Source organism: Lolium rigidum, chromosome 3, assembly GCF_022539505.1.
Source record: "Lolium rigidum isolate FL_2022 chromosome 3, APGP_CSIRO_Lrig_0.1, whole genome shotgun sequence".
Classification (NCBI taxonomy): Eukaryota; Viridiplantae; Streptophyta; class Magnoliopsida; order Poales; family Poaceae; genus Lolium; species Lolium rigidum.
The window spans coordinates 310,576,821-310,604,206 of record NC_061510.1 but is presented as its reverse complement, the minus strand read 5'-3'; the positions used below and the strand labels follow the sequence as shown (position 1 = coordinate 310,604,206).

The 27,386-nt window shown below is 49.5% G+C and overlaps 1 protein-coding gene and 1 long non-coding RNA gene across 2 annotated transcripts; one reads left to right on the top strand and one right to left on the bottom strand.

The window, feature by feature from the left end:
- Positions 1-14,792: 14,792 nt before the first annotated feature.
- Positions 14,793-20,670, top strand: LOC124703708 (putative disease resistance protein RGA1). The gene is made up of 3 exons (XM_047235930.1): positions 14,793-15,115; positions 15,370-16,482; positions 18,041-20,670. Exons 1-3 carry the CDS (start codon positions 14,834-14,836, stop codon positions 20,240-20,242), a joined length of 3,597 nt encoding a protein of 1,198 aa, XP_047091886.1. The 5' UTR covers positions 14,793-14,833; the 3' UTR covers positions 20,243-20,670.
- A 1,284-nt stretch (positions 20,671-21,954) lies between these two features.
- LOC124699853 lies at positions 21,955-26,802 on the bottom strand. The gene is made up of 3 exons (XR_007001541.1): positions 26,635-26,802; positions 26,464-26,556; positions 21,955-22,185 (listed from the first exon to the last, which is right to left on the bottom strand). It is a non-coding gene; the product is annotated as an uncharacterized LOC124699853 (long non-coding RNA).
- Between the last annotated feature and the right edge of the window lie 584 nt (positions 26,803-27,386).

The window sequence follows — 27,386 nt, the reverse complement described above, 5'->3', positions numbered from 1 at the left end:
TTTAGTGCCAGAGTTGTAACTGGACACTTGTCTGTCGTGAAGAACAACACTGATTGTTTTAGTGCCAGGGTTGTAGCTGTTAGTCTCCTTGATCTCTATTTAGCCACTCTTTTGCTGTTGTCCCTCTACTGTTCGCCACTCTGTTGTTATTGTTACTGTCGGAATTGAAAGTATACATGGTTTCTGGCGTAGATCACGCTACTGCTTACGGGTTGAGTAGTATCGCCGATACATGTAACATTGCGGAGACCCTGAGTCAACTGTAACGGAACAGCAGCAGCAGCTCTCTTTCCTAGCAACGTTGCTAAAGGAGCTCACAATTTGCTAGCAGATCTAGGGAAAGACAAACGCAGACACACAGTAGCTACCAGGAAGATGCCTGGCAATAACAGTTTAACTTCTTGCATCACAACTAAATTTCTGTGCTTGTTCACAACAATTTACAATATGGTTGGCAACACTTCTTGCATCACACAATGTCAGCTACCAGAGCGGAGATATAGCTACAGGGGGTTTTGTGGGCGTGGCTGGCAAAGTGGCAACGGTCTCGCCCACACACCTGCCCGTGGCAGGCAGGGTAAGCGGCCACCTTGTTTCTCAATCCTCATGGCAACTTGTGCTACGAGCTTACCCAAGTTATGGTGATGTATTTGGCGCCTCTACTATATGCCAAGGGGAGAAGGCTGCAGTAAAGGTGCCAGATACATAACGTTTACTTTTAATAATATTTCACAAGGGGGAAAGCTGCAGTAGCAGGGAAAATGATAATCAACACACCGTGACACAACATTCTCCAGCACATACGAGTTCAAAAGGAAAGGAAGACTTTGATTCAATGGAACCATTCTAAATTTATCATCTACAGTATTTACTCTCTTTTTTGCAGATCATCGTTTACAATAATACTTGCAGATCACAACAAAGGTTTCATCAATTTAATTGGATTCCCAGTAACAAACTCACTCGGAATGTGCACTCATGTGCAACAAAAGCATGACTACGATGATATAAAAAAATTAAACACAATTTCACACACCAAAACCATCAATGAAACTGGACAAAAGCAATACTCCGATGATATATCAGACTGAAATGGCATGTGCTGATGAACAGAACGTTATTTATATAGAAATCGATTAGAATGCCCGTTTGTCTGCTTGTCTACTGAGACACAACAACTAGCACTAGGAGTGGGGAGTTTCTTATAACTTGGTAAAATGCTGAAAACAGGAATTTAAGCCAGAAGATCTTCCAATAGGTTCATCTCCAAAGAGCTGTATCCTTGCTGCGAAGGACCACGACTCTCACTTCAGTTACCTGCAAAATAAGGTTACAGAGTACAGAGCAGCTAGGTTAAACATGAAAATCATACAGAACAATAGCAGTACCAAAAAAAGTGATGTTTATATAAATTAGTATGTTTTACTCGCGCAGTTTCGATGCATGTTAAGGAACAGAAATCATTGCACATGCAAGCAGGACTTAAAATTCGAAGCATCCATACTCAACAGTAAGTTAATTTGTGGCAGGTAGGACTGCAGGTGTTCGAGACTAGACAGTGGTGAAAGAACATCATGGAAAAGAAAGGCTGCATTCTTGGAATTTGTCAAGGACTGTCATATTGAACAAAAAACACCCCATATTGACGAAAGTTACAAGAGCTTTCCTAGGATCTGTAACTAGGTGGGATGAGGATATGAGAGTGCTTGATACTTAGGAAATCAATACACTAAAACTATGACTGTTGTGGAGGCTAGTAAGATGGATGTGGCCAGCCGGGTGGCAAGAAGACCAGGATGGTCGTAATGTATCAGGAGACAGCAAGAGTCCTTTAGGAAAGTGTAGAATTAAGAAAGAGTCCACTTGTATAAGGAAAGGATCAATGAGTCCAATCGTATTAGGAGAGGTCAAGGGTCTAAGCATCCACTATTTAAAGATGTCATGTATCTAAGCAAGAACAATCAATCTAATCTCTCCCTAGTTATTCTCTCTTCTCAGCCTATGTCTACCTGATCCCTCGCAGCCACACCATCTGGTTATCTTCTGCACGGTAGTTACCCCGTTGTGGATCTAAGTCCACAACAATGACCCTTTTTAAGTACCACATAACAGAAAATTTTGCCGACAGAGAAGGTACATAGAGCTATAAGTTATCATTTTAACATCTAATTATCTGATAATTTGTTTTGTCGCAGCTATTCAATTTGTATTAATAATTTGTAACAAAGTAAGTTTGACAAATAACATTACTTTGCTTGACCGTCAGCACTTCACTACGCTTTGAACTGGTTGCCCAAGCGTCATTCATCATCTCTGTTCGTAATAGATCCCAACCACAAAACTCCTCAAATCAGCCAACCTTTCATAATGCATTCTTATAAACTGGTTCCTAGTTTCACTTATTGGTTGAACTGATCCTATCATCTAATTCAAGGTGCATACTCAATCCAAATTGGACGAACTTTAACAAAGTATTATACCACTGTTTCACATGTGCCAATTCACATAAGTGACTAGTGACCAAAAATTTCTACCCTAGAAGGAAAACATAAGCCTGACATACATTAGAAGGCACATACTTAGGTGTATAAAACTGAGACATGGTTTATGACATTTTTTTCGATCAAGGAGCATAGCTCAAGCCTCTGGATCCAAAGGATGCACACAGCTTTCTTCTTTATTAAATTATTCGTAATGCCTTACAAGGGGAATACAAAGATCAACTCGAAGCCTCCTTCGCTATACCTACGATGAAGGGGGGACCATGAACAAGGCCATACTCCCTGACGGTACACCAACACACATCATCCAAAAAGCAAAACCCTGAGGGTGTGCCATTGCACACGTCGCAGAGTTCGCAACCACCATCTATCTTGAACCCATCTCCAAGCGAGATCAACGCATTGACCGTGCCAGGCCTGCCATCGATGTCACCATAACACCAAACAGCTCCACCATCCTGCCCGCGTCCAGCAGTCCTCGCCCGTCTTTGATATTCCGCAGCTCCACGCCGCTGAGAATCATCGACGACAACATGGTAGATGAACACCACTCCACCAAAAACCACCTCCATCCAGCCGCTGCTCCAAAAACGATGCCCCAAGAGGAAGCACGATGCAGGGAGCGCCGTCATCGTCCGATCCTTGCTGGATCTAGGATTTCCCCCGGAGCAGCACGAGTGAGTTCCCGCGGACTGCGACGACGATGCCTTCAAGAAGGAAGCGACGCTTAACGCCGCCATCGCCCGCCAATCTTGACACGGTTTTCACGCGAGCAGCCGCGAGTCCCCAACTCGGCGAGAGCAAACGGAGAGGCCGGCAAAGATGATGCCTTCGCAGGGGAACGACGCCAATAGCCGCCGCCATCATCCGCCAAGAACGAAGTCAAGGCGCGGTGTTCACCGGTGGCCCCTTCGCCGCTAGCTCGTCGTCGGCTAGATCTTCATCGCCGGGGTAGAGGGATCTCGTGATCCGCCACCCCAGCAACCAGCCGACCTCCTCCGGCGAAGAAGAAGGCCGCCTCCACCATCGAACCCAAGGCTGCTGCCCCGGGCGACCTCGTGTCGCGGGAGAAGCCCGAGACCATCTCCACGCACCGGTGAGAGGCCGAGGGGGAAATGGCGCAGACCATGGGCTTGGCTGCCGCCTACCACCAGCCCCTGCCGGCGTGCTGCGGGGGAAACCGACGGGAGGAGGGAGTCTGCAGCGCCAGGCTGCCGCCGCCCATCCATCCACGCCGACCGGTCGCCGCGTCGAGGAGGAGGGAACTCGTCCGCCGTCCACTGCGCTACAGCGAGGAAGGGCCCCCGCTGCCGCCACGCCCCGAGGTCTTTGCCCCGGCGGCGCTGCCGGCGGTGGCGGCGGAAGGCGGCTAGGGTTGGGAGGGTTGGGGTGCGGGAGGGTTGGGAGGGTCGTCGACTACATGGTTTATGACATAGCAATAAATAGAACCATTTGACCTATTTCAATCTATTACTGCTATACAATAAGTTTGAGATTGCTGGGGTTGCAACATATAAGTTCATAGCTTAGGAACAATAGCACGCATGTTATCCCACATAGCCTAAGACAAAAATCACCGAACTGTAATATACTTATCATCCTCCTCACAATTAGCATAATTTTCAATAGTAGATGGAAGAAATGAGAAGGCCCATAACGTTGCAGTGCCTAAAGTCCAATTCGAAAATGACCTAAGTTATCCATTATCTTCCTGAATCTGCGAGGGTCAAGCTGAATGACAATCCACACAGATTCTTCTTCTTTGCTGAGGAATAAATCAAGCTAGGCTAATAACAACTGAAATGCACGTGCAAACTTACAATATTTGAGATCATTGGCACTCGAATTTTTATATGCTTGTTGGCATCAATGACAGCGGCAGGCTTTGGAGGAACGGCTCAGGAACTTGTGACCTGGATCATGGTTTTCCAGAATAAGATTAAAAAAAGGGGGGACAGACATTGAACCATTTGGTCGAACAGGTACAGGGCATCACCTTCACGAAGACGGCGAGCGCACACAGCCGGAGCGATCACCGAAAACCGTAGCCAGGGAATGGAACAGCAGCGCGTTGCAGGGCCTTTTGAGCGAGAGGAATGTCGTGAGGAAGCAGCGGAGATGCTTATGGCGGCGGGAAGCGGCCGAGTCGGCTCTCGGAGGGTGGAACGGCTCTCGTCCAAGTGCAGCGGCAGCGCACGCTTTGGAGGTCGGATCGGGTAGGGCGGGGAGGATGCGGAGGAGGTAGCTGCGTGGTTCCCCGGTGGTGGCTTGGATCTCGCCGGGGAGGATGGTCGCCCGCCTCCGCCAGCAGCAGCGGCATACGATACACTTGTTACTAGTGTTGCTATCGCCAACTCTGCGCCTGAAGGAAAGCTTCTAGGTTCTTATGTTGCTATCGCCATTCTTCGTGATCTTTCCCTGACAGCCACTCTGATCTCAAGATGGGCAAGAACTGCGAGTTCTGCACGTAGTGGCAAGAGCATTGCTACTGGAGCCACATGCCTGACGAGAACAAATCACTTCTTCAAAGAAAGCATGGCTAGTAATCTCCCATTTCCTTCTGCCCTCCATTGATCTGGCCTTGTATTTCAGTTTGCCAGTTTGGATGACATGAATCTATATGGGTTCGCAAAACAAAGTACGGAGTACCTTTTTTCCTTTTTTTTTACTGAATCTGTAGTAGAAATGGATGACCTTGAGCCCTAAGCTTTTCTCGTTGCCTGTATTCAGTTTGTAAAGTCAAGCATGGATCTGAACTTATGTCATTGTTATGTACACTTGAAACGAAGATAACAGTTGTTTTTGTTGTAGAGAATGACTGATAGATTTGCAAAGAGTTTCAACGGGCACATCTCTGAAGGCATCAACCTGAAGTCCCCTAGTGGCTGCTAATGGAGCACTAGAGTAAGGGCATCTCCAACAGAACGATGCAAACGGACGATGAGCGATCGTTTGCAGGGACGAAAAATGCAACTGGACCTGCTCCAGTAGCCTGATCATGCATAGTGACCAGCGGCGTGATCATGCATAGTGACCGGGCTGCAGAGACGCAAAAGCAGCGTATATTTGCGTCCGAAATGCGTCGCGGTGGACGCATCAAGTTACCGCTCGCTTTTCCACCAAGTCCGCCTGGAAGCGAGCCATAGGGCTGTATTGAGCGTATCGCTTCCGTCGCCGCAGCTTCCGCGGTCATCGCTTCCGCGTCTGCGCTGCAACTTTCGCCATCAATGTCGTGGTGTCTCTTCTGCACGCGCACTGGTGGGCGACGGCTGGGCTTCTACACCGCCATCAATGGCATCGTATCCCGCGCGCGATCGACCTTAAAAATCCACCGGCATCGTTCTTGCCATTGCCCACACCTCCACTCCCACCCCTCACCGCCGCGGGCCACCGCATAGCCATGGGGAAGAAGAAGCACAACTATGAGGCATCCGACAGCGGCACGAAGAAGACGGAGCGGACACACAGGGTGCCGCTGCCCGTCGAGGTAGCGCGTCTCATGCACAAGAACTTGAAGCTGTGTGACGGCTGTCGGGACGTGCACCTGTCTGGCGGCGGCTGGCGGCTCAGCCACCTCCGGGTGCCTGTCCCGTCCGTGCCTCTGCGCGAGCCAGGCAGGAGCGCCGAGATCCTGCGCTGGGGGTGGTACCTGCCGCCGGACCTCCGCGCTGATCCCGCCTTCGCCGTCGACTTCGACAACGCGCGCACCTGGCGCAAGACCGAGCACGATGAGAGGAGGCAGGCGGGGTTCCTTGGCAACATGGACTTCCCGTTTGACCACCCACCGCCGCCTCGTCGTCAAACACGGTAGCCACCGGCGTCTCCACAGGACGACGACAACGACAACGACGCGCTGTCCTACCACAACGAGGAGGCCAAGGACGACAACGACGACTACGTTGCCTGCATTTTCCATGAATGGCAGGCGGCCATGGCGGAGGGCTGAAAGTTTGAGTACCCGGCAACGATGACCGACGACCAGATCGCCAGGCTCGGCATCCTCGTCTCGAAGGTGGACCGGCCGGTGCAGCCCCCGATACGCCACCAGGCCTCACGGAGGAATAGACCCTACGACGGGTGCTCGAGGACTCGGTCCCGCAACCGCCATTGCCGCCTACACCTCCACCGTACAATCTGTTGGCGGCTCCACCTCCACCATCGTCGTGGGATGCTCAACCTCCACCACCGGCGTGGGCTGCTCAACCTCCACCACCGGCATGAGCTGCTCCACCTCCACCACCATCGGCGACACCGGCGGATGTCCCACCGGTTGCCAACTGGCCATGGCCGGTACTGGAGTTTCGTCATGATCGACGACGACAAGTAGGCGCAGGCGTTAATTTTTATATTTTTATTTTCCTTTCTTTACCGTATAAATTATGTTTTTATGTTGAAAAAATGCAAAATAAAAAAAATGCGCTGTACCGCTAGGGACACCTCCGATGCAAACGGGCGCGCTGTCAATTTCAACCATTTAAACTGAGACAAACGAATACGTGCGGATATTTTGGACGTATGATTTGCGCCGCCCACACTACCAAGCGAAGCTGACGAATTACTCCTCCGATCTGGGTGAAAAGAGTCTGTCAGTTATAACAGAATCCTCCTTTGATGTCAATCGAACATGTCGGAGTACCCGTACTTGTTGTGAAATAGCAACGCGGCTACGGAGTTTCCTATCTGGTTCGACGGTGACTTGCGGTCAAGGGTCAACCCCTTCAGCTGAGATAAAACTCCACGATTCAAGACTATCGTCTCAACTTCACACCTGCTCAGTCCACATGACTTAGCTCAGTCTTCTCAGTCTCAGTCTCGACGTCTCCTCCCGGCCGGCCGCCTCCGCCGCACCGGATCTCGCCTCCGTCCGGCCACCTCCGCCGCACGGGATCCCGCCGCCCCGGCATCAACCCGCCCGGATCTGTGCAGCACCCGGCTGCAGGTACACCTCTTACTATCCACCCTCTTCCTTGCAAGCCCGCGACATTGGTAGCTCTGCAAGTCTGCCAGCATTCCTGCAAATGCTCAAGCTCGTGGTATCGATTCGACGTGCCATGATTCTGCCTAATGCTTTGGTGCGTAATCATTTTTTTTCGAGGTTGACGGGGGGGAAAACCCCACCGTTTGTTTTATTATAACTCGAGTGGCTTGGCAGCCAGACCAAAAGTACATATGTGGAAATACAATGTGGGGGGGAGGGGAGAGAGACATGACTATACAGCCCTGGTCAGAATGTAAGAGCGCAACCGGTCGAGGTGCGCACGCTCAGCAATCGGTAGTCGCCACCTCCAAAGGAGAAGATCGTCACACGCTTTCCGAAGCGTGGAACTAGGGGTGGTCGACTTCCCGTTGAAGACAAGGTCATTGCGACTTTTCCAGATGGCCCAGAGGATCGTCGCGGCGGCAAACTGCCAAGCTTTGTCGGGGAGGGGGAGGGGGGAACGGAGGTCCCAAACGGAGAAGGGTCCAGCCGGGATTGGGACGTCCAGCTGAGCCCAAAGATCCGAGGCCAGGCGGCAGTCGAAGAATAGGTGTCGCCCGGTCTCGATCTCTGGACAGGCAGCACATACATCGGAGGGGGCGCAACTCTTGTAGAAGAGGTTGGCCCGAGTGCTCGAGCGGTCGATGTCGAGTAGGTAGATGAAGATCTTCGGCTTCGAGGGCGGACGCGGACCCCGAGCGATGCGGGCGGATGCATCCCTAGGGCGGGGCGGGGAGAGCATCCGGTATGCCTCCCGCGAGCGAAGGCCGGGAGCGAAGGGGAATCGATGACGCCGGTGTCCGGAGCATCCGCCGGCCCTAGTGTCGTCGATGAGGGCGGCGGATGTGCGGGAGCTCGGCCTCTGCGGCCAAGGAGAGGCGTGGGCCGCAGGTCAAGGCCTCGCGTCACGACAGTGGCCACCGAAGCGTGTGGCCGCGTGCAGTGCGAGAAGATGGCGGGGAAGCGCTCAGCAAGCGGCCTGCCCGGAAGCCATCTGTCCAGCCAGAAGGAGGTGTGGCGCCCATCACCAACTGTCACCCTGGTGATGGCACGGTAGAGGGGAAGGCCATCCCGCACAATCCGCTCCAGGAAGGAAGGCGATGTCGAAATATCGCCCAAGTCTCGACCTGTATGAGAGAAGAACCAAGTTTTCCAAGGCAAGGAGATAGGTTGGTGAAGTTTATGTATAAAATTGAGGAGCAAACACCGTTCCGCCGGTGGAGATCCTTGACGCCGAAGCCACCCTCCCGCTTAGACAAAACAACCTTATCCCAGGCGGTTAGACAACGAGCACCAGAGCATGAATCCTTCCCGGTCCAAAAAAACGCACGGCGTCTTTTATCAATACTGTCAATAACACCACGGGGAAGCAAGAACGAGCACATAAAATAGGTTGCAAGATTATTCGGAACGACGTTACACGGCACCAGCCTACCCCCAGAAGACAACAAGTGAGCACGCCAGCCAGAAAGACGCCTATCAAAGGAGAGGAGGAGAGGAGCGAACGCGGAGGCGGGGAGTTTGGTTGGTGATAAGGGGAGCCCAAGATATGGTTGGGGGAAGGAGGAGATGGGACACCCGAGAGTTGCGGCAATGTCGGCGGCGTCCGCCTGAGGAATGTTCATGGGGACGAAACAGGACTTATGGAAATTAATGGTCAGACCTGTAGCGGACGCAAAGTCTTCAAGGACCACCCGGAGGTTGGCAGCGGCGCCGGGGGAGGCTCTACAAAGAATGAGGGTGTCATCCGCGTACTGGAGAACCGGGCAGGAGACATTGTTAACGAGGGGATGGAACAAATCCCCGAGCCCCCAGGCATGGCGAATCATGCGCTGCAGGACATCAGCCACGAGGATGAAAAGATATGGAGAGAGGGGATCCCCCTGACGGAGGCCATTTTTGCGGGGAATCCAGGTCCCGGGGACCCCATTGAGCGAGACCGAAGTGAGACCAGAGCGGAGAATTCTTTCCATCCAACGACACCAGCGGTCGTCGAAACCACGGGCCTTAAGAATAGCGAGCAGGCTGCCCCAATTCACCGAATCAAAAGCTTTGCGGAAATCGATTTTAAAGACTATGGTGGGGGCTTTTCGAGTGTGGCAACAACGGAGGAGGTCGGCCGCATAGACAATGTTTTCAGAGATACGGCGGCCAGACAGGAACCCTGTCTGGTCGGCGTCCACTAAAAGTTGGATGGTCGCTTGAAGCCTAGAAGTGAGAACTTTCGTGATCCCTTTCATGATGCAGTTTTGGAGCGAGATAGGGCGAAACTGGGAGGGGTGGGTGGCAGCGTCAACCTTGGGCAGGAGGACGAGGAAGGCGCGGTTAATACGGGTGAGATCGATGGATTCGTCGAAGAAGGACGCGAAGATCTCAAAAACGCCGGCAGAAATGGTGTTCCAAAAGGTTGCGTAAAACGATGGGCCGAAGCCATCGGGGCCGGGGCTCGATAACTTGTTCATGGAGAAGAAAGCCGCCTTGATCTCATCGGGGGTGAAAGGGGCACTAAGGCCAGAGGGAAGGTTTGGGGCGTTCGGGTAGAGGGAGGCAAGGTCAAAACGCCAGACAGGCGTAGTGACAGAGCCAAGGAGGTCATAGTAAAAGGTCTTCAGAGTGGCGGCTTTGCCTGCGTGGTCCGCAAAGACGACCCCATCTACAGTGAGCGTTGGAATAGTGTTGCGACGCATCCTGCACGTGGCCGAGGCATGGAAGAATTTAGTGTTCTCATCCCCCTCGAGGGCGTAGCGAATTTTTGCTCTTGACCTCCAATAGACGGCGTTCTCCTTGATTGAGAGGTGCAGGGCATCCATAGCGAGGGCACGAAGACGGAACTCATGTGGAGAGAGGGCTCTCCCCTCTTCCAGAAGGTCAAGAAGATTAATGAGAAGTCGACAGTCGCCCTCTCGTTGGCTCGAGGGGGAAACGCGCCTACGCCATCTTTTGCACGAGGTGCGGCAGAGACGCAGACGGGCAACCAATCTAGCCGTGGGGTCGGGGCGAAAAGTGGAGCCCCAGGCAGCGGTGATAGTCTGTTTAAAGCGGTCGTGGAGGGCCCAAGCAGGCTCATACCTGAAGACCCCACTTTTCGGGATGAGGGTCGAAATTTTGGCCAGCAGAGGGACATGGTCCGAAGTGTCCCTAGTTACCGAGGTAAGAGCAGACGAGGGGAAGCGGTCGTTCCAGGCGTTATTGATAAAAATCCTATCAAGCCTAATAAGAGTAGGGGAGGCCCGACCATTAGACCAGGTAAACCGTCTGTCCCTAAGGGGGAGTTCGATGAGGCCGAGGGAGTTGATGGTGTCGTTGAACAAGGAAGCTTCAGTAATGGAAAAATTGGCGTTGTTTCTATCAGACGGGTCGCGGGTCAGGTTGAAATCACCGGCAACAATCCAGGGGATGTTGTCACCAGGAGCGTGGAGAGCGAGGTTTTGGAGGAAATCAGCTTTTTCAGCATGGTCGCAAGGGGCGTAGACGTTGGAGAAACGGAAGGCGGTGCCATCGTGAAGGATGGAGAAGTCGAGGGAGAGGGTGTGTCGCGAGGGGAGGGAGGAAGTAAGGTTAAACATGTTGTTATCCCAGGCAGTAACAATGCCACCTGAGGCACCATTTGACTCCACATTTTCGAAGGAGCGGAGGTTGGAGGGGAGGAAGGAGGCCGCTTTGGAGGTTTGAATGGCCCCAAGTTTAGATTCTTGAAGGCCCACGATGCTTGGCTGGGCAAGGGAAAGGTCAGCTCGGACCTTGTCACATTTGTCCGAATCCCCAAGCCCACGGATGTTCCAGGACGCCAGGTTAAACACTAGATTGCCATTCATAGATAGGACAGGGGAGCACCATGGCTGGACAACAGAAAAGAAGCTTGCGCAGCGAGAATCTACCAAGGGCGAGAAAGAAGGGAACGGGGGAGGTCACGAAACAACGGAGGGAACATCCCGAGCCACCGCACATGTCGCGGGGTCTCAGGGGGCAGCGAGCACATCCTAGCAGAGCTAAGGCAGATCAGCAGCGGGGGAGCATCCGCGGTCACCGGGAGATGGCGAAGCCGCGACGGGGCGCTGCAGGCCCGTCCAATCATGCGGACGAGGATGGCACCGAGCCAACGGTCTCAACGGCGTCCGGATCGACGCCGCAGGCCGCCGCTAGCTCTCTGAGGCGCGGCACAGGGATAGGGCCGGGGTCTGAGCTGCCGCTGAAACCGGCGGCCTCCGCTCTGAACCGAGGAGACCCACCAGAGAGGTCGAACCTGGAGGCTTTGGCCTTCTTGGCCTTGGCCAGCATAGAGACGAACGTGGGCGCCTCCTTAGCAGCAAGGCGCGAGCTTCGGCAAGCTCGAAAGGCGTTGTCCGTCGCCCGTTTGCGGCGGACCCGGCCGCTTGCGAGCGGAGTCTTCATGGACGAGCGAGGGCCGGGTCGTCCCCGTCGTCCGTCGTGGCAACCTCCGGAGGCGGAGGGTCGGGAGCTGCCCCGCCCGACGCCACACCGTGCACCTCGGTCTCCTCGCGAGGTCGGCCGAGCGGGGGTGAGCGGAGCGAGTCGTACCACTTGCGGGGAGGAGGGAGGGCCGTTGAGATTGGAACGAGAGGCAAGCAGGACACTAGGAGAGGAGGCAGAGGGCATTACCTGCGCAGCATCCAGACCAGCGTCAGGGAACTGGGAGGCGAGGCGGTTCGCGAGGACACGATCCCAAACCTCCGCGGGGCGGGCTTGTTCACGGGGAAGGGGCAGGGGCGTCTGAGCAGGAAGGCCATCACCGGCCTCGAGGGCGGCGGCGCTTGCCAGGTTGGCTTGGCGCCGGGCAGCAATCCTGTTCCAAAGAGTGAGCACCGCCGGCGCCGGCGCAGGGGGAGCAGGACGAGGCGCGGCCGGCGAGCCCGGCACGGACCCTTCGTCGATGTCGCTTAGACGAGGCGCACGCCCAGCTCCAGCCCGCCCAGCCCCGTCAATGTCAAAGTGGAGGCTAGCAGAGGAGAGGAAATCCTCCCTGCTGGTCCAGGAGTGGACGAGCCGGACGGTGACCTCCGTGGCGGACTCACCAAAGGGGTCGTGGACGATCAGCGAGGCAGGGAAGGTGTGGTTGCCAGCCATCTTAATCACCACACGCACCGCCGAGAAGTCTTGGTCCTGGAGGCAGGCAGGGTCGATGCAGCACACGCTCCCTAAAGGGGCGAACGCCGCACGGATCCCGTCCGCGTCCTAGTGCTCGAGGGGAAATCCTATGGCGGTGAGCTTGGCGAAACGCGGGGAGCCCCAAGAGGCGCGGTTTGCACCATCCTCCGGCCGCTCCAGGCAGATGCGGTGCCCAGCGTACTCCAAGGGGAAGCTTTCCATGGTGGTCTCCCGTGCCTCCGCCGAGGCGAAGACAAGGAGAAGCGCACCATAGTCGCTTGCCGCAAGGGTCACAGCCGGGTCGCCGGCGCGCTCTTCCAGGACGCGGCGAAGCAGGAACCCGGGGGCGTCCGCAGCTGGCTCGAAGGAGGCGTAAGCGAAACGACGGCCACTGGAAGGCACTTCCACCGGCGGCATGTAGACCTGGAGTGGGCTTGTCGCAGCCAGGGCCGCCGCGGGCGGGAGCGGGGCGAACAAGGGAGGGCCCCTGTGCCCCACCGGAGCAGCAGGCCTGGGCCCCATCATGGCCGACGCAGAGATGGCCGGTGCTGCCCCCTGGAGGTGGAGATGGGTGAAGGGGCAGCAAGCCCACGCGGGTAGGGCGTGGGGGTCCTGTTCTGGACGCGGCGGAGCGCCCCAGCACCCCTCTCAGGCGTCAGCATCGCCGACGAGCCGGCCAGCTGGTTCGTGTCCGCGGAGCGCATCCTAAGAGATGGAGGGGCAGAGAAATCAGCCAAGGTTCGAAGAGAGGGGGCGGATCTGGAGTAAGCAAGAGGAGGAGACTCACATTCTTGGCGTTTGTGACCGAAGCGGCCACAGGCAGCGCACCGACGGGGTCCGCGGCACTCACCGACGAGGTGCTCCGGCGTCAGGCAGCGAAAGCAATGGCGCCTGTCCTTTGCCGGGGAGAAGAAGAGGCGTTTGGGGGCGGGGGAGCTGTGATTTGGATCTGGGGTGGAGAGCAGCGCCTCCATATAAGAGAGGGGAGGGGTGGTGGCGGGCGATGGGGCTGCAGACCCAGGGGGCGCACGCGTGAGCGGAGAGCCGGCGTGCCCATGCTGCGGCGGGGCGGCGGGAATCCGGGGAGCCTGCAGCTGCGGTGAAAAAGAGGAAGGGGCGGAGGGGACAGCACCGGCGACTTGGTCGAGGCAGGGAAGGGCGCGCTCGGACCGCAGGTCAGAAGGAGGGGCGGGAAGGGGCGGGCTATCGATACTAGGAAGCTGGAGATAGGGGGAGGGAGGGGCATGGGCGGAGGGAGAGCAGTGCCGACAGGCAGGCGGCAGAGCGGAGGGGAAAGGGGGGCACGACCTTTCCTTATCCGTGGCGCTGACCAAGCTCTCGGTCAGGAGGGGCCCTCCCCCATCTCCACGCGTCCCCGGCGACTGGTCAAAGGCCACGCTGGCAGGAAAAGAAGGACTAAAAGAAGGCACTTCTACAGCATGCAGAGCAGGTCCAACGTAGGGCACCAGCTCCAAAGACGGCGGCCACGCCGGCAAGCGGGCAACTTCCGCCGCCGCGGCAGCGAGGGAGCGGTGCAGACGATACACCGAGCGGCCGAGGCGAACAGAACCGCGCGCGAGGATGATATCCCTAACGGCAGGCGACGCGGCAAAGGAGGAGTAAATGGCGCCACCGTGGGCGCGGACGGAAAAGGAGTCCGGGGACGCCGTGAGGATGAAATTGAGGGCATTCTCGACGCAGAAACTGTTGAAACGGGGGGAGAGGCTGGGCGGCGTAATCCAGAACCGAGAAAAAATGCAAGTTTTACCTACTGAACTTGCCACCATGGTATGAAAGCTTGACAGAATGAAATCCAAGAATACCGCACCCGGCGAGGGATACGGCGCACCGGTGAGAGATTGGCGGCGGGAGGAGTTCATACCTGAAGCACCTTTGTCGGGGCCGCCGCGGGGCAGGGAGTTGTTGCCAGAGCGCGGAGGGATGGCGTCGGCGGCAGGAAGGCCAAGCGCGGTGGCACCATCCGTCGGAAGGACGGCAGCGCTCCGCGGCTGGGCCGGCAGAGCCAGGGGCAGCTGGAGGTGGGTGGTAGGGTGGAGAAGACTAAGGGGGAGAGATCCTAGGGCTAGCACGGCGGTGGTGGCGGGCGGCTGGGCGTCGAGCGGAGGAGGGTCGCCCGGCGGAGCGCAGGAGCTCTCCATCCCTGGAAAATCTTGGTGCGTAATCATGGTCGATTAACAGGGACTGAAGCTTCACTATATAACAAATCCCAACTTGACAGACACGAGCCATGGCGATGGTGGCAGTCGGGGGTATGGTTGCCTCTGCCGTCATCAAGTTGGTGATTAAACAGATCGGTTCCGCCATCGGAGGCGAGATCAAGCTGCACTGGAACATGAAGAAGGATCTCGAGAAGATGAAGATGACGCTGGAGTCCGTGGAGGCCGTGCTCAGCGACGCCGAGACGCGGTCTGTCACGGATAACTCGGCGGTTCTGTGGCTGAAGCGGCTTAAGGACGCCATGTACGACATCTCGGACATGCTTGATGACTTCGAAGCTGACACTGACCTGGTATGAAAGATTCTAACCATTTCGTTGCCATTAAACTGGATCCGAATGCTGCTGTTGCCCAAGATTTTTTTTTTGTTCAAACTGTGTTGACTCCATTATACTACTAGATAATGGAAACAAACAATGAACTGGGTTTCTCTTTTCTAAGATATGAACTGGTAGAACTGGATTGATTTACATAATGAACTAGATCTGAAAACTTTTTTATAGTGACAGTTCCATGGTGCTTACAAATCAAATTGTGCCGGTTGCAGTGGGCGGCTACGATGAATATGATTAAGATGCCACGTAAGATGAAGAAGATGCAAAAGCGCCTACAAAAGATAGCAGATGACCGTGACAAGTATCGTGTTCTACCAGAAACTCGCAACGAGGAGAAGCAAGTTCCTGATATCCGGGAGACAGCAGGGAATGTGGATGAAGCAGAAATCATTGGAAGGACTGATGAAAAACTGGAAATCTTGGCTCGTATATCTGGAAGCACCACCCAAGGGACCACCATCCTTCCCATATGTGGCATTGGAGGCATTGGAAAAACCACCTTGGCGAGATTAGTTTTCACTGATTCTGAGTTCAAGGAATACTCTCGGGCATGGGTCTATGTGTCCCAGAAATTTGACCTGAAAAAGATTGGCAACACCATAATATCACAACTATCACCGGGGATCCCGATACTTGATGATTTGCATAGTATTCATACTCGTCTCCAAGAGCTGTTTACTGGTAAGAGGATCCTGATCGTTTTGGATGACCTGTGGGAGAGGGATTCTTCTCGGCTACAAGAATTGAAGGCTATGCTGAAGCAGGGTGAGGCAAGCAAGGTGCTGGTTGTGGTTACCACACGCGAAAAACACATTGCAAAAGAAATTGGCACTGTTGATCCATTCGAATTGCCTCCCTTGTCAGATCAGAAGTGTTGGGATATACTAAAAGTTAAAAGCAAGTTTGAAACAAGGCAGGACAAAGAGCGCTTGGAGCCTATTGGAAAGGAAATTGCAAAAAAGTGTGGAGGTGTGGCTTTAGCTGCTCAATCGCTTGGGCACATGTTGAAATCCAAGACATATGATGTATGGGATTCCATCAGATCCAACCATATCTGGAATCTATTTGCGTCCAAAGAAACACTGTCTACACATGAAGTGCTTGCATCCTTGTTGTTAAGCTACAACTTCATGCCTCCACACTTGAAGTTATGCTTTGCTTATTGTGCAATCTTTCCAAAAGGACACAGCATGACCAGTGATGATCTAATTCACCAATGGATTGCTCTTGGATTCATGGAGCCATCTAGTACATTCTCTACTTGGCAGCTCGGTGAGAGCTATATTACAAAGCTTGTGGAGATGTCATTTCTTCTACATTCAAATGTGAGTTACATGATACCTACACAACTAACTGTTGTCTTATTTTATTCAAATAATTATTTTTTATAGATACTGAGAGTATTTTTCTGCAAAACCTTTCCGTGCATTATGCTGGAGTAACCACTTTACTATCTTCGTTTTCACATGACTGGTATTTAAAAATGTACATGTGTCATTGCAATATTTGATCATGTTTCTGTGAACAGACTATAAATATTTAAAAATGTAAAAATGTTCGTGTTTTTGAGTTTCGTATACCTGAGGTAGTCAAATCTGTTTCATCGTGGTTCTGTTAATCTCGAATCATTACATTAAGTGTGTGTTGTTAATGGGTTTTTTAACAACATAAATGTGTTCTTACCTGTGAATCGCTGCAAAACAGTAGGAAATAGTGGCTTTGATTTCTCTCCATGTTGCTGCATCCATGTCTCCGGTAGTTATAGTCTTGTTGGAAACACGAACGAATTCGAATTGCTATAGCATCTTTTATGCTTTCTGTATGCAATTTGATCATTCGAATAAGCTGTTGTCTTGAGCCACTTTCAAAATTTTAAATATCTTATGGAGAGAGGCATAATATTTTACTCGGTCTCATTAATTTGGTGCACCTCATCATCAATTGTCGATGGAACCTACTACCCGTATACCACTGTTCCTCACTATATTCCATATTTAAGTGGCAATACGATAGTAGTCTAGAGCCTCGTTGACTCTGACTCCAGCTCTGTGATTCCAACTCATTTTCTCCATGCAGCGATTTGTTTATAATTAGTTTGTTATTACTTTTTTTTCTTTGCTTGAGGAACGGTTGGTGTTTTTAAGTTTTGTATACCTGAGGTAGTTGAATCTGTTTCATCACGGTTGTTTTGATAATGTAGAATTCTTACATTAAGTGTATGTTCATGGTTTTTTAACAACTTAAATGTGTTCTTAATTGTGAATCGCTGCAAGCTGCTGTGTTGAGCCACTTTTAAAGTTTTAGATATCTTATGGAGAGAGACACAATTTGTTACACGGTCTCGTTAATTTAATGCACCTCATAATCAATCTGTGAAGGATCCTCTCCCGTATACAATTGTTCCTCAGTCCTCACTGTATTCCATATTTTTTTATCGCAATATGTTAGTAGTCTCGAGACCAGATCTATGTAAACTATTTCTTTATTTAATTGTCGTATGTAGAAGGAATATCAACAATTTAAGAATGAACTCCTAAGTCCATATTTTACTGCAATGGCCAAGTTTGTACAAAATACATGTAAAAAATTTGTGTTCTTGCCTTTGATTTTACTTCTTATTTGCCATTTGTTTTATATTGTGGAAGGGCATTAGATGAAAATGACAATGATTAGATGAAAAAATAGTTGGAGATTACAAAACAAACTGTAGACATAGGGAAAAAGTAAAAATGCAATAAACTGAATGGAAAACTCAACAGAGTTATAAACTTTGAATTGTAGACGAAGAATAGAATCCAGTTAGCAATTCACTTATTTTATTACTTTCAATTGCTAATAGGGCAAAACCAGTAAGTCTTACACTACTGTATGTTATTCCTGTAGGTTAACACCCGATATCTTAGAGGAAAAAAAGGTGCTACATGGTTCATGATGCATGACCTGGTGCATGACCTCGCAAGATCGGTCATGGCTGACGAATATAACTTAGAGGGCCCCAACTGCCGCTATGCATGGCTGACAGATTGTAGGATGCCATTGAAGTCGTCCAAAAATTCACCTGCAAAAATAAGATCGCTGCACTTTGCAGACAAAGTTTCGAAAAGCGATGCATTTTCACCAGCTAAACAAGTCCGTGTCTTAGATTTAATCATAGACAGTATGCATGATTTGACAGTTTCTATTGGTCAACTGAAGCAGTTGAGGTATCTTAGCCTTTCATGTGGTGAGGTTCCAATTAATCCCAGGGTTATTGGTATGCTCTCGAAGTTGAATTATCTTACAATTCATTCCAATGGTCTTAGAGTATTGCCAGCCTCGATTGGTGAAATGAAATATCTGATGCATCTTGATTTATCTTGTTGTTCGAACCTAGAAGAACTTCCATTGTCATTTGCAGAGATCAGAGAGTTGGTATATCTGGATTTATCAGGCTGCTCTCGTGTTTCAGGAGTACCCAAAGTTTTGAGTGGCCTAACTAAACTCCAATATTTGGGTTTACAATTATGTCAAAACCTCAGAGAGCTGCCCGATGTCATCATCAATCTCATCGCACTCCGATATTTAAATCTATCAGATTGCTTCCGGCATATCTTTGATGACAACTCAAGGGATCAAACTGAGAGTTTCATTGACCATATATGCACCCTTCCCAATATGAAGCAGCTGGATTTGTCTGAGAATGCTTATCCTCTTACAATACCAGATAGCGCAAGCCACCTGACCAAGCTGGTGCTCGATCGGTGCCGCCAAATTATTCGGCTTCCAGAGTTTGTAGACAACATTCATTTTGACTTCTCAGGTGCCACTATGCGGAACTTCTATGTATACGCAGGTGACACTAGTAGCAGTAATATACATATGCTTGAGCATGCAAGTGCTGCTGAACTGTCAATCTTCTGTCTTGAAAATGTGAAGTCCCCAGAAGAGGCACGCAGTATAAATCTCAGTGAGAAACATACCATCCTAGGATTGACTTTATCGTGGAACAATCGTGAAAATAGATCTGTGGATGACATGGAGTTGGTGACAGAGCTAGTGCCACCAACCACTTTGCAGAGATTTAAAATAAAGGGCTACTGCAGTGTTGGATTTCCACACTGGCTAATGAGTATGAGCAACCATCTCCCTAATCTTGTCGAGCTGATGATGAATGATTTGCCAAACTGCAAGAGTGTACCGCCCCTTTGCCAACTGCCAAACCTCCGAGAGATTAGGCTCGTCGGGATGAAAAGCCTGGAAGAATGGGACACATCATACTTGAGTGGTGAGGACAGTGTGAATGCGCTTGAAAAAGTGGAGATAGAAAATTGCCCCAAGTTGAGGATAAGGCCACACCTTCCAAGAGCAGCATCTTGGTCTATAAAGAAAAGCGATAATGTGCTCCTACCACAGCGGGAGAGCATGACACATATTGATTGTCTGACAGTGACAGCTGTTGACAGCGACATGCCTCTTCATCAGTGGGGTTTTCTTCACCACTTACTCTCCCTCAGGGAATTAATACTTGTTCAATGCAGTAACGTCAATTTGACGATCTCTCCAGATATATGCGGGGCCCTCCATTCCCTTCAGGTACTGGAAGTACGGTCGCACGTGAAGCTAGAGGAATTGCCCAATAACATGAGGCAACTCACAAAGCTACAATCATTAACACTGTGGAACTGTCCTAGCTTGAGACAGCTGCCACAATGGATAGGAGAACTCGTGTCGCTCAGGGAACTTATGATGTGGTCCTGCACTGCCATCATGACTCTGCCAGACAGCATACAACAGCTCACAAACCTCCAAAAAATGGAAATACTAGACTGCAACCCTGAGTTAAAGAAGTGGTGTAACGCAGAGGAGAACCGGATGAAGCTTGCTCACATATGGTACCCGTGCCCACTGTCCTGCCAGGCTGTTTATCAAATAATATTTATTGCTCCTTTTTCTGCACGGAGAACGGTTTTCCATGCTCTGTACTGTAGTACCACATCTTCATTTTCTGTTCTTTGTTTCTTGGAGGAGCTTTTTTCTCAAGAAGTGTTATATTTTACATGTCCATCGTTTCGTAATTCTTCTCTATTGCCCAAACGGAAATTATGAACTCGATTTCTAGCTAATAATTATACTGACTTCCTTCATTTTGTATTTTATTTTATAGGATATATGGGTATGGCATTAGCCCTAATATCTCCTGATGGGGATGGGCTGCTGTTGCTGTACCCTTGCGTGGCCCTTGCTGCGAATGAAGAGAAGGCAGCCACGCGGGAAAGAAGAAAGCAACAGCACAAAATCAAACGTTCATATTGGATAATACCACGCAGAGAGCTCCAACGGCCCAGGTAGTTACTGATTCTATGAACACTTGTTGTCTCTCGTGAAGAAGAACAACGCTGATTGTTTCAGAGTTAGAGTTGTCGCTCTTTGTCCTCCTTAATTCTATTTCGTAACTTTGTTGTTGTTGTCTCTCCTCTGTTTCGCCACTCTGCTATTGCTTTGTTATTGTCAATATTGAAATGAAATTCATATTGGCACTTCATCTAACTTGGCTTTTGAAGGTGTGGGTTCAGTGCTGAGTGTCTCTGTTTCGCCACTCTCAGAATCTGAAACTACTCCGTATGAAGAAGAGGGACGGCCAAGACGAGGACGGTCGATTTGGTGGGCACGGCTACAGAATATGATGCCCGGCTTACACAAGTACCGTACTGTTGTATATGGTGTAGTGGACAGTGGTAGTGCTCTGTCCATGGTTCCTGGTGAAAGGCATCAATTGCTAACGGGCTCAGCATTATTGCCGACACATGTAATATGGCTTGCTTTTACATGGCGGAGACCGTGAGTCAAATAACACTGCTTGGTGCAACTGCGACGAAACAGCAGCAGCTAGTACATTCAACGTTGTCTTGCTTTCAGATCTGCTCCGCCCACATGCTATGCTCTCTTTCGTAGCAAAGATGCTAAAAGGAGTTTTCAATTTGCTGGCATCTACAATTCTTCTGTGTAGATCCAGGAAAGACGAACAGAATTCTTCAGTGCGATTAGTGTTGGGACTGACAATTTAACTTCTTCCATCACACAACCTAGTTTCTGTGTTGGCTCACAACACTTGACAATATGGTTAGCAGCGCTTCTTTGCAGCACACAATGTCAGCTACCAGAGCGGAGATAGCCACCGGGGGTTTTGTTGGTGTGGCTGTGACAACGACGGAACGACCTCCTCGCCCGCCCACAACATCTGCCTCTTCGAGCTGATGGAGGGTGCACGCAGGTCAGCGTACACTCTGCACCTTGTGCTACGAACTTATCCAAGACTACGTTGCACGAACTATCTGGCACCTCTACTGTATGCTAAGTTCACTCTATCTATGTAACAGTGATCCAGCAGGCCATGAATAAGGTTATGCTGAATCCGTTGCATTTGAGTTGGCTATTGTCTTGTTTGTACAGCTTAGCCTTACCAGTAATTCACACGGGAGAAAGCTGAAGTAGCAGGGAAAATGATAATCGTCGTCACATGATGAGACAGTCTCTATGAATCAAAAAGGAAAGGAAGACATTGATTCTATAGCACAATTCTAACTTTACCATCCACAATATTTACTTTCTTTTTTTGCAGATCATCATTTACAATAACACTCACAGATCACAGCAAAGATTTCATCAATTTAATTGGATTCTCGGTAACAAATTCACTCAGCGGGGAAAAAAAAAGCATGACTCCGATGATATAAAAAAAAAGTGAACACACTTTTCGCACATGAAAACCATCCAATGAAACTTGGTGAGTGTTCACGCACTGTTTTTTTTTATCAGAGTGAAATGAGATGTGCTGATTAACAGGACGTTATTTATATAGAAATCAAGTAGAATGCCCATTTGCCTGCGAGACACAACTACTAGCACTAGGAGTGGGGAGTTTCTTATAACTTGTAAAATGCTGAAAACAGGAACTCAAGCCAGTACATTTGCCTAAAATGCTGAAAATAGGTTCATCTCAAAAAAGCTTTATCCTTGCTGCGAAGGACCATGACTCCCGCTTCAGATACCTGCAAAATAAGGTTCACAATTCAGGTAGGTTAAACATGAAAATCATACTGACTAGCAGAAGTACCAAAAACAAGGCGATGTTTGTTTAAACCAGTATGTTTTACTCAGATAGTTTTGATGCAGGTTAAGGAACAAAAATCATTGCACGTGGAAGCAGGACATAAAATTCGAAGCATCCATCATTGCCTAGTCTCTGTCCTGAATTACTTGTCGCAGATTTGCCTAGATATGCATGTATCTAAAAGAATTTTAGTATATAGATACATGCAAGTCTAGACAAATCTGTGACATCTAATTCGGGACAGCGGGAATATTTTTCTTAGTACGAAAGGACCAATTATGTTAGCAATTAGGCGCAATTGTGTTCTTATTGTGTGCTAAAATTGTAGGATTTGCAGTAACAATTAATACATAACTCTATTAGACATTAGCACTGGGAATGTGTAGTCATTGAAAGATCTCTATTTGCTTATCTTTGCAAGAAATATCTCTGAATTTGTATCCGGAACAAATTACCACAGGTTTCTACAGAAGGCTAGTGTGCTGCTCACATGCACTTCAAGTAATAAATCCAGTGGTTATGTGCATTACCATTGGCAGTGCAGCAACAGCCCTGGTCAAGAATAAACTTTTTGCCTAAATAGCTTGATTAGTTTCCAAGGGTAAAGAGTAGTTGCTTTGCATTTTATTTGTTAATTCAGACAATATTTTTAGGCAACACACTTTGTATCTGATCACGTTCCGCTAATAGTTTATATCTCCACTCTCATCCCGAGTCCCGCCACTTCATTTTGAAAATGCATGGGCTGAACACCCACACTGCGGCCCAATTATTCAGAACGCATGGGTTGCGGCTCAAGCTAATTCAAACGCAGCATCCAACCTAGTTGCCGCCCTCTGAGCCTCAAGGCAGGCCATCACGCGATGGAGACAATCACTAACATCCCAAAAAGACAGATTTTTTTTGCAAAACTGGTAATCTCCTTTCTTGGCCACATTGAAGAATCAAGAACACTATCCAACTTGAATTCAATCTCAGACGTCTCGTCATCAAAGTCTTGCAACGTGCCATAAGAGAAAGAGTAGCCTTCTGGAAACAAAGAAGTAAAACAAAATTTGCCATAGATGGTGATGAAAACTCTAAATACTTTCACGTGGTCAGCAACACGTACAGGAAAAACAAAATTGCAAAACTAGAAATAAATGGATCCGTTTTCACTTCACATGAGCATAAAACGGAAATCCTAACAAATTACTACAAACAGTTGCTTGGACACAACTTTAACCCAACTTGGAACTTCTCACTACACACAATCTACCCTCACACTACCCCAGGTCTATCCTCCCTGGCTGACCCTCTAACTGAAAATGAAATTACTGATGTTTTCTTCCAAATGAAAAAGGAGAACAGCCTGGGACCAGATGGCTTTGGCCCGGGCTTCTACAGAAAATGCTGTCATAAAATCAAACCAAAGATGATAAACCTCTTCCAAAATTTCTTTTAGCAAACAGCCGACACCACAAGCATAAACAGAGCTCATCTCATTCTACTCCCCAAAACCGACTCTGCAATAACCCCGGATGCATTCAGACCTATATTTCTACAAAATTGTCCAATCAAAGCAATAGCCAAAGTCCTGGCAAACAGGCTGCAACACCACATCCCAGAACTAATCCATGGTGACCAAACTGTGTTCGTTAAAGGAAGATCCATCTCAGAAAAATTTACTTACACTGCAGACCTACTAAACTGCTGTCATAAAAGAAAAGCTCCCACAATGATGATCAAGTTAGACTTTAGGAAAGCTTTTGACTCTGTTTCCTGGACAGAGTTACTGACCTACTGCAACTCCTACATGTGAGAGGATTCCCTGAACTAATTCTGTAACTGGATTGAAAACATCCTACAAACTAGAAAAACTGCAATTCTACTAAATGGAGTACCTGGCCCACGGATCCAATGTAACAATGGATTAAGGCAGGGTGGCCCAATCTCTCCCTATCGGTACATCATTTTCTCTGACATCATGCAGCAGTTAGCCCGGATAGCTTTTTGTCACAATGAGCTGCTCCACCCTATCAGAGACGGCTTGCCACCAGCAATCCTACAATACGCCGATGATACCATTATTCTAGCTCGAGCATCCCCTCCCGCAGCCCAAAAAATGAGACAACTCCTAGGTCACTTTGCGCTTGCCACCGGACTCCAGATCAACTTCACCAAAATAACATTCATCCCTATTTATGTTACTGAAGAAATAGTCCAAACAATTGCAGCAAACCTTGGCACACAAGTTCACTCTTTCCCACAGACATACCTAGGTCTACCATTATCCCCAATCAAACTCCCATCATCGGTCTTCCAGACTCTACTAGACCGCATTGACACATACCTAGCAGGTTGGCGTGCGGCTCTACTATCCAAAGGGTGGTAACTAATCCTACTCTCAGCTGTTCTAGACAGCCTGCCCACTTATTTCATGGCCTCTCTTCTAATACCTATCCTCATAATTCAAAAGATCGACAAGAAAAGAAGGGCCTTTTTCTGGGTAGGAGAAGACACGTGCTCTGGGGCCCAATGCCTTGTTGCATGGGACAAAGTTTGCGCTCCCAAACTGAATGGAGGTCTAGGTGTCAGAAACATGCATGTACAAAATGTTGTCTGCTACTGCAATTTTACTTCAAAACTCTGCACCAAAACAACACTCCCTGGAAAACATGAGTAACATCACTATCACCATTCCCGCTTAGCCAAGGCCTCAACAGCACCTTCCTAGGAAAAACAATCCACAAAAACTTAGCCACTCTCAGAGACATCACACAGTGCAAAGTAGGAAATGGTTTAGCTACCTTCTTTTGGCTTGACAGATGGCTACTGCATGAGCCCCTAGCACAGGTGTTCCCAGCAATCTTTTCACACCACCAATCACCATATGCTTTCATCAGTGATTTCATGCGAACAGACTAACTGACGCCGCAGCTGTCGAGCTTGCCTCTCTGCTGTCATTGTTGCTGGAAATTCAGTTAACCCAGGATGAGGACGACCGCCGCATACTGGACGACACTCAGTTCTCGGCCAAGGCTGCCTATCTGTCTCTGCATGATGATCACTGCAACGACAGCACAACAAGGCTATAGACTCCAGGGTGCCAGGCCATGCCAAAGTTTTTTGATGGCTGCTACACCTTAACAGGCTAAACACGAGGGATAACCTGCACCACAAGTTGATTCTTGACACTCCCTACTGCCCAAGATGCCCGAACGCCATCGAAGACAGAGAACACCTCCTCCTCTCATGCCCCTCAGCAAAACTGGTATGGCAAAGAGCTAAACTCACTCCTCAACTGACACAATTCAGAAACATATGGAGCAAACCAATGAACTCAAGTCTACCACACTCAGTCTGGACATCAATTGCCTTGACAATCCTGTGGAAGATATGGGACACCAGGAACGTTCTAGTATTCAGAGACGAAGTAATCACAACTCAAACAACCCTCTCCAATGTAATCTCTGATCTATCACTCTGGTTGTATCGCTTTAAAATTCAAGCGCAAAAGGAGGACACCATGCTATGGCGTAACCACCTATCCGCATGCAACTCTGCTACCTAAACATTTGAAATGAATGAAAAAAATCAGGTGGGGGGATCCTGTCCCCGCCGGTGAAAGTTTCAAAATAAATAAAAAATTTGGACAAACTTTTATAAAATATTATACCACTGTTTCACATGTGCGAAATCACATAAACTACCAGTGATCAAAAAATTCTTCCCTAGAAGGAAAACATAAGCCTGACATACATCATAAGCCACATACTTAAGTGTATAAAACTGAGATATGGTTTATGGCATAGCAATAAATAAAACCATTTTGAACTATTTCAATATATCGCTGCTATACAATAAGCTTGAGATTTTGTTGTGGTTGCAACATATAAGTTCATAGCTTATGGAGCAATAGCACGCATGTTATCCCACATAGCCTAAGACAAAATTCACCAAACTGCACTATACTTATCAATTATTATCCCCCTCACAATTAGCATAATTTTCAACAGTGGATGGAAGAAATGAGAATGCCCATAACGTTGCACAGTGCCTAAACATCAATTATCTTCCTGAATCTGAGAGGGTCAAGCTAAATGGCAATCCACACAGATTCTTCTTCTTCTCTTGGGTTTCACAATAAATAACTACTCAACTTTCTATTTGCACGACCTGCTGAGGAATAAATCAAGCTAGGGGCTAATAGTAATTGAAATGCGTGCAAACTTACAAAATTTGAGATCAATGGCACTCGAATTTTTACATGCTTGTTGGCATCAATGACAGCGGCAGGATCCGGAGGAACTACTCAGGAACTTGTGACCTGTAACATACTTTTCCAGAATAATAAGATTAAAAAGAGGGGGGAAACAGACATTGAACCATTTGGTCGAACACGTACAGGGCATCAGCTTCACGAAGACGGCGAGCGCACACAGACGGAGCGATCACCGAAACCGTAGCGAGTCAGGGAAATGGAACAGCAGCGCGTCGCAGGGCCTTCTGTGAGCGAGTTAGAGGAATGCCGCGGGGAAGCAGCGGAGATGCTCATGGCGGCGGGAAGCGGCCGAGTCGGCTCTCGGAGGGTGGAACGGCTCTCGTCAAGTGCAGCGGCTGCGCACGCTTTGGAGGTCGGATCGGGTGGGGCGGGGAGGATACGGAGGAGGTAGCTGCGTGGTTCCCCGGTGGTGGCTTGGATCTCGCCGGGGAGGATGGTCGCCCGCCTCCGCCGGCAGCAGCGGCATACGATACAGTATGAAGGAAACAAACTTTTCGACACTTAAAAATTGGGAAAATTTGCTACACGACATCGTTATTTTGTGGCGTTTGCCCAAACACATCGCTTAATTGTGTCTTTGCCGGGCAATTATGTGTCATATTTGCCAGAATACACCACCTGGCTAAAAACGGAAAATTTTGCACTTTTGACTGTGACGATTGGTTTTGAAAACAAAGGGCAAAACTTTCCGTTTTAAGCTAGGTGGTGTGTTCTGGCAAATGTGCCACATAATTGTAATGGTACCTGGCAAAGACATAATCGGGCGGTGTGTTTTGGCAAACGCCACAAAATAACGATGTCCTGCAGCAAATTTTCCCTTAAAAATTTATCCAACCTGGAGTTAGAGCATGTCTAAGAGCATCTCCAACAGGCGT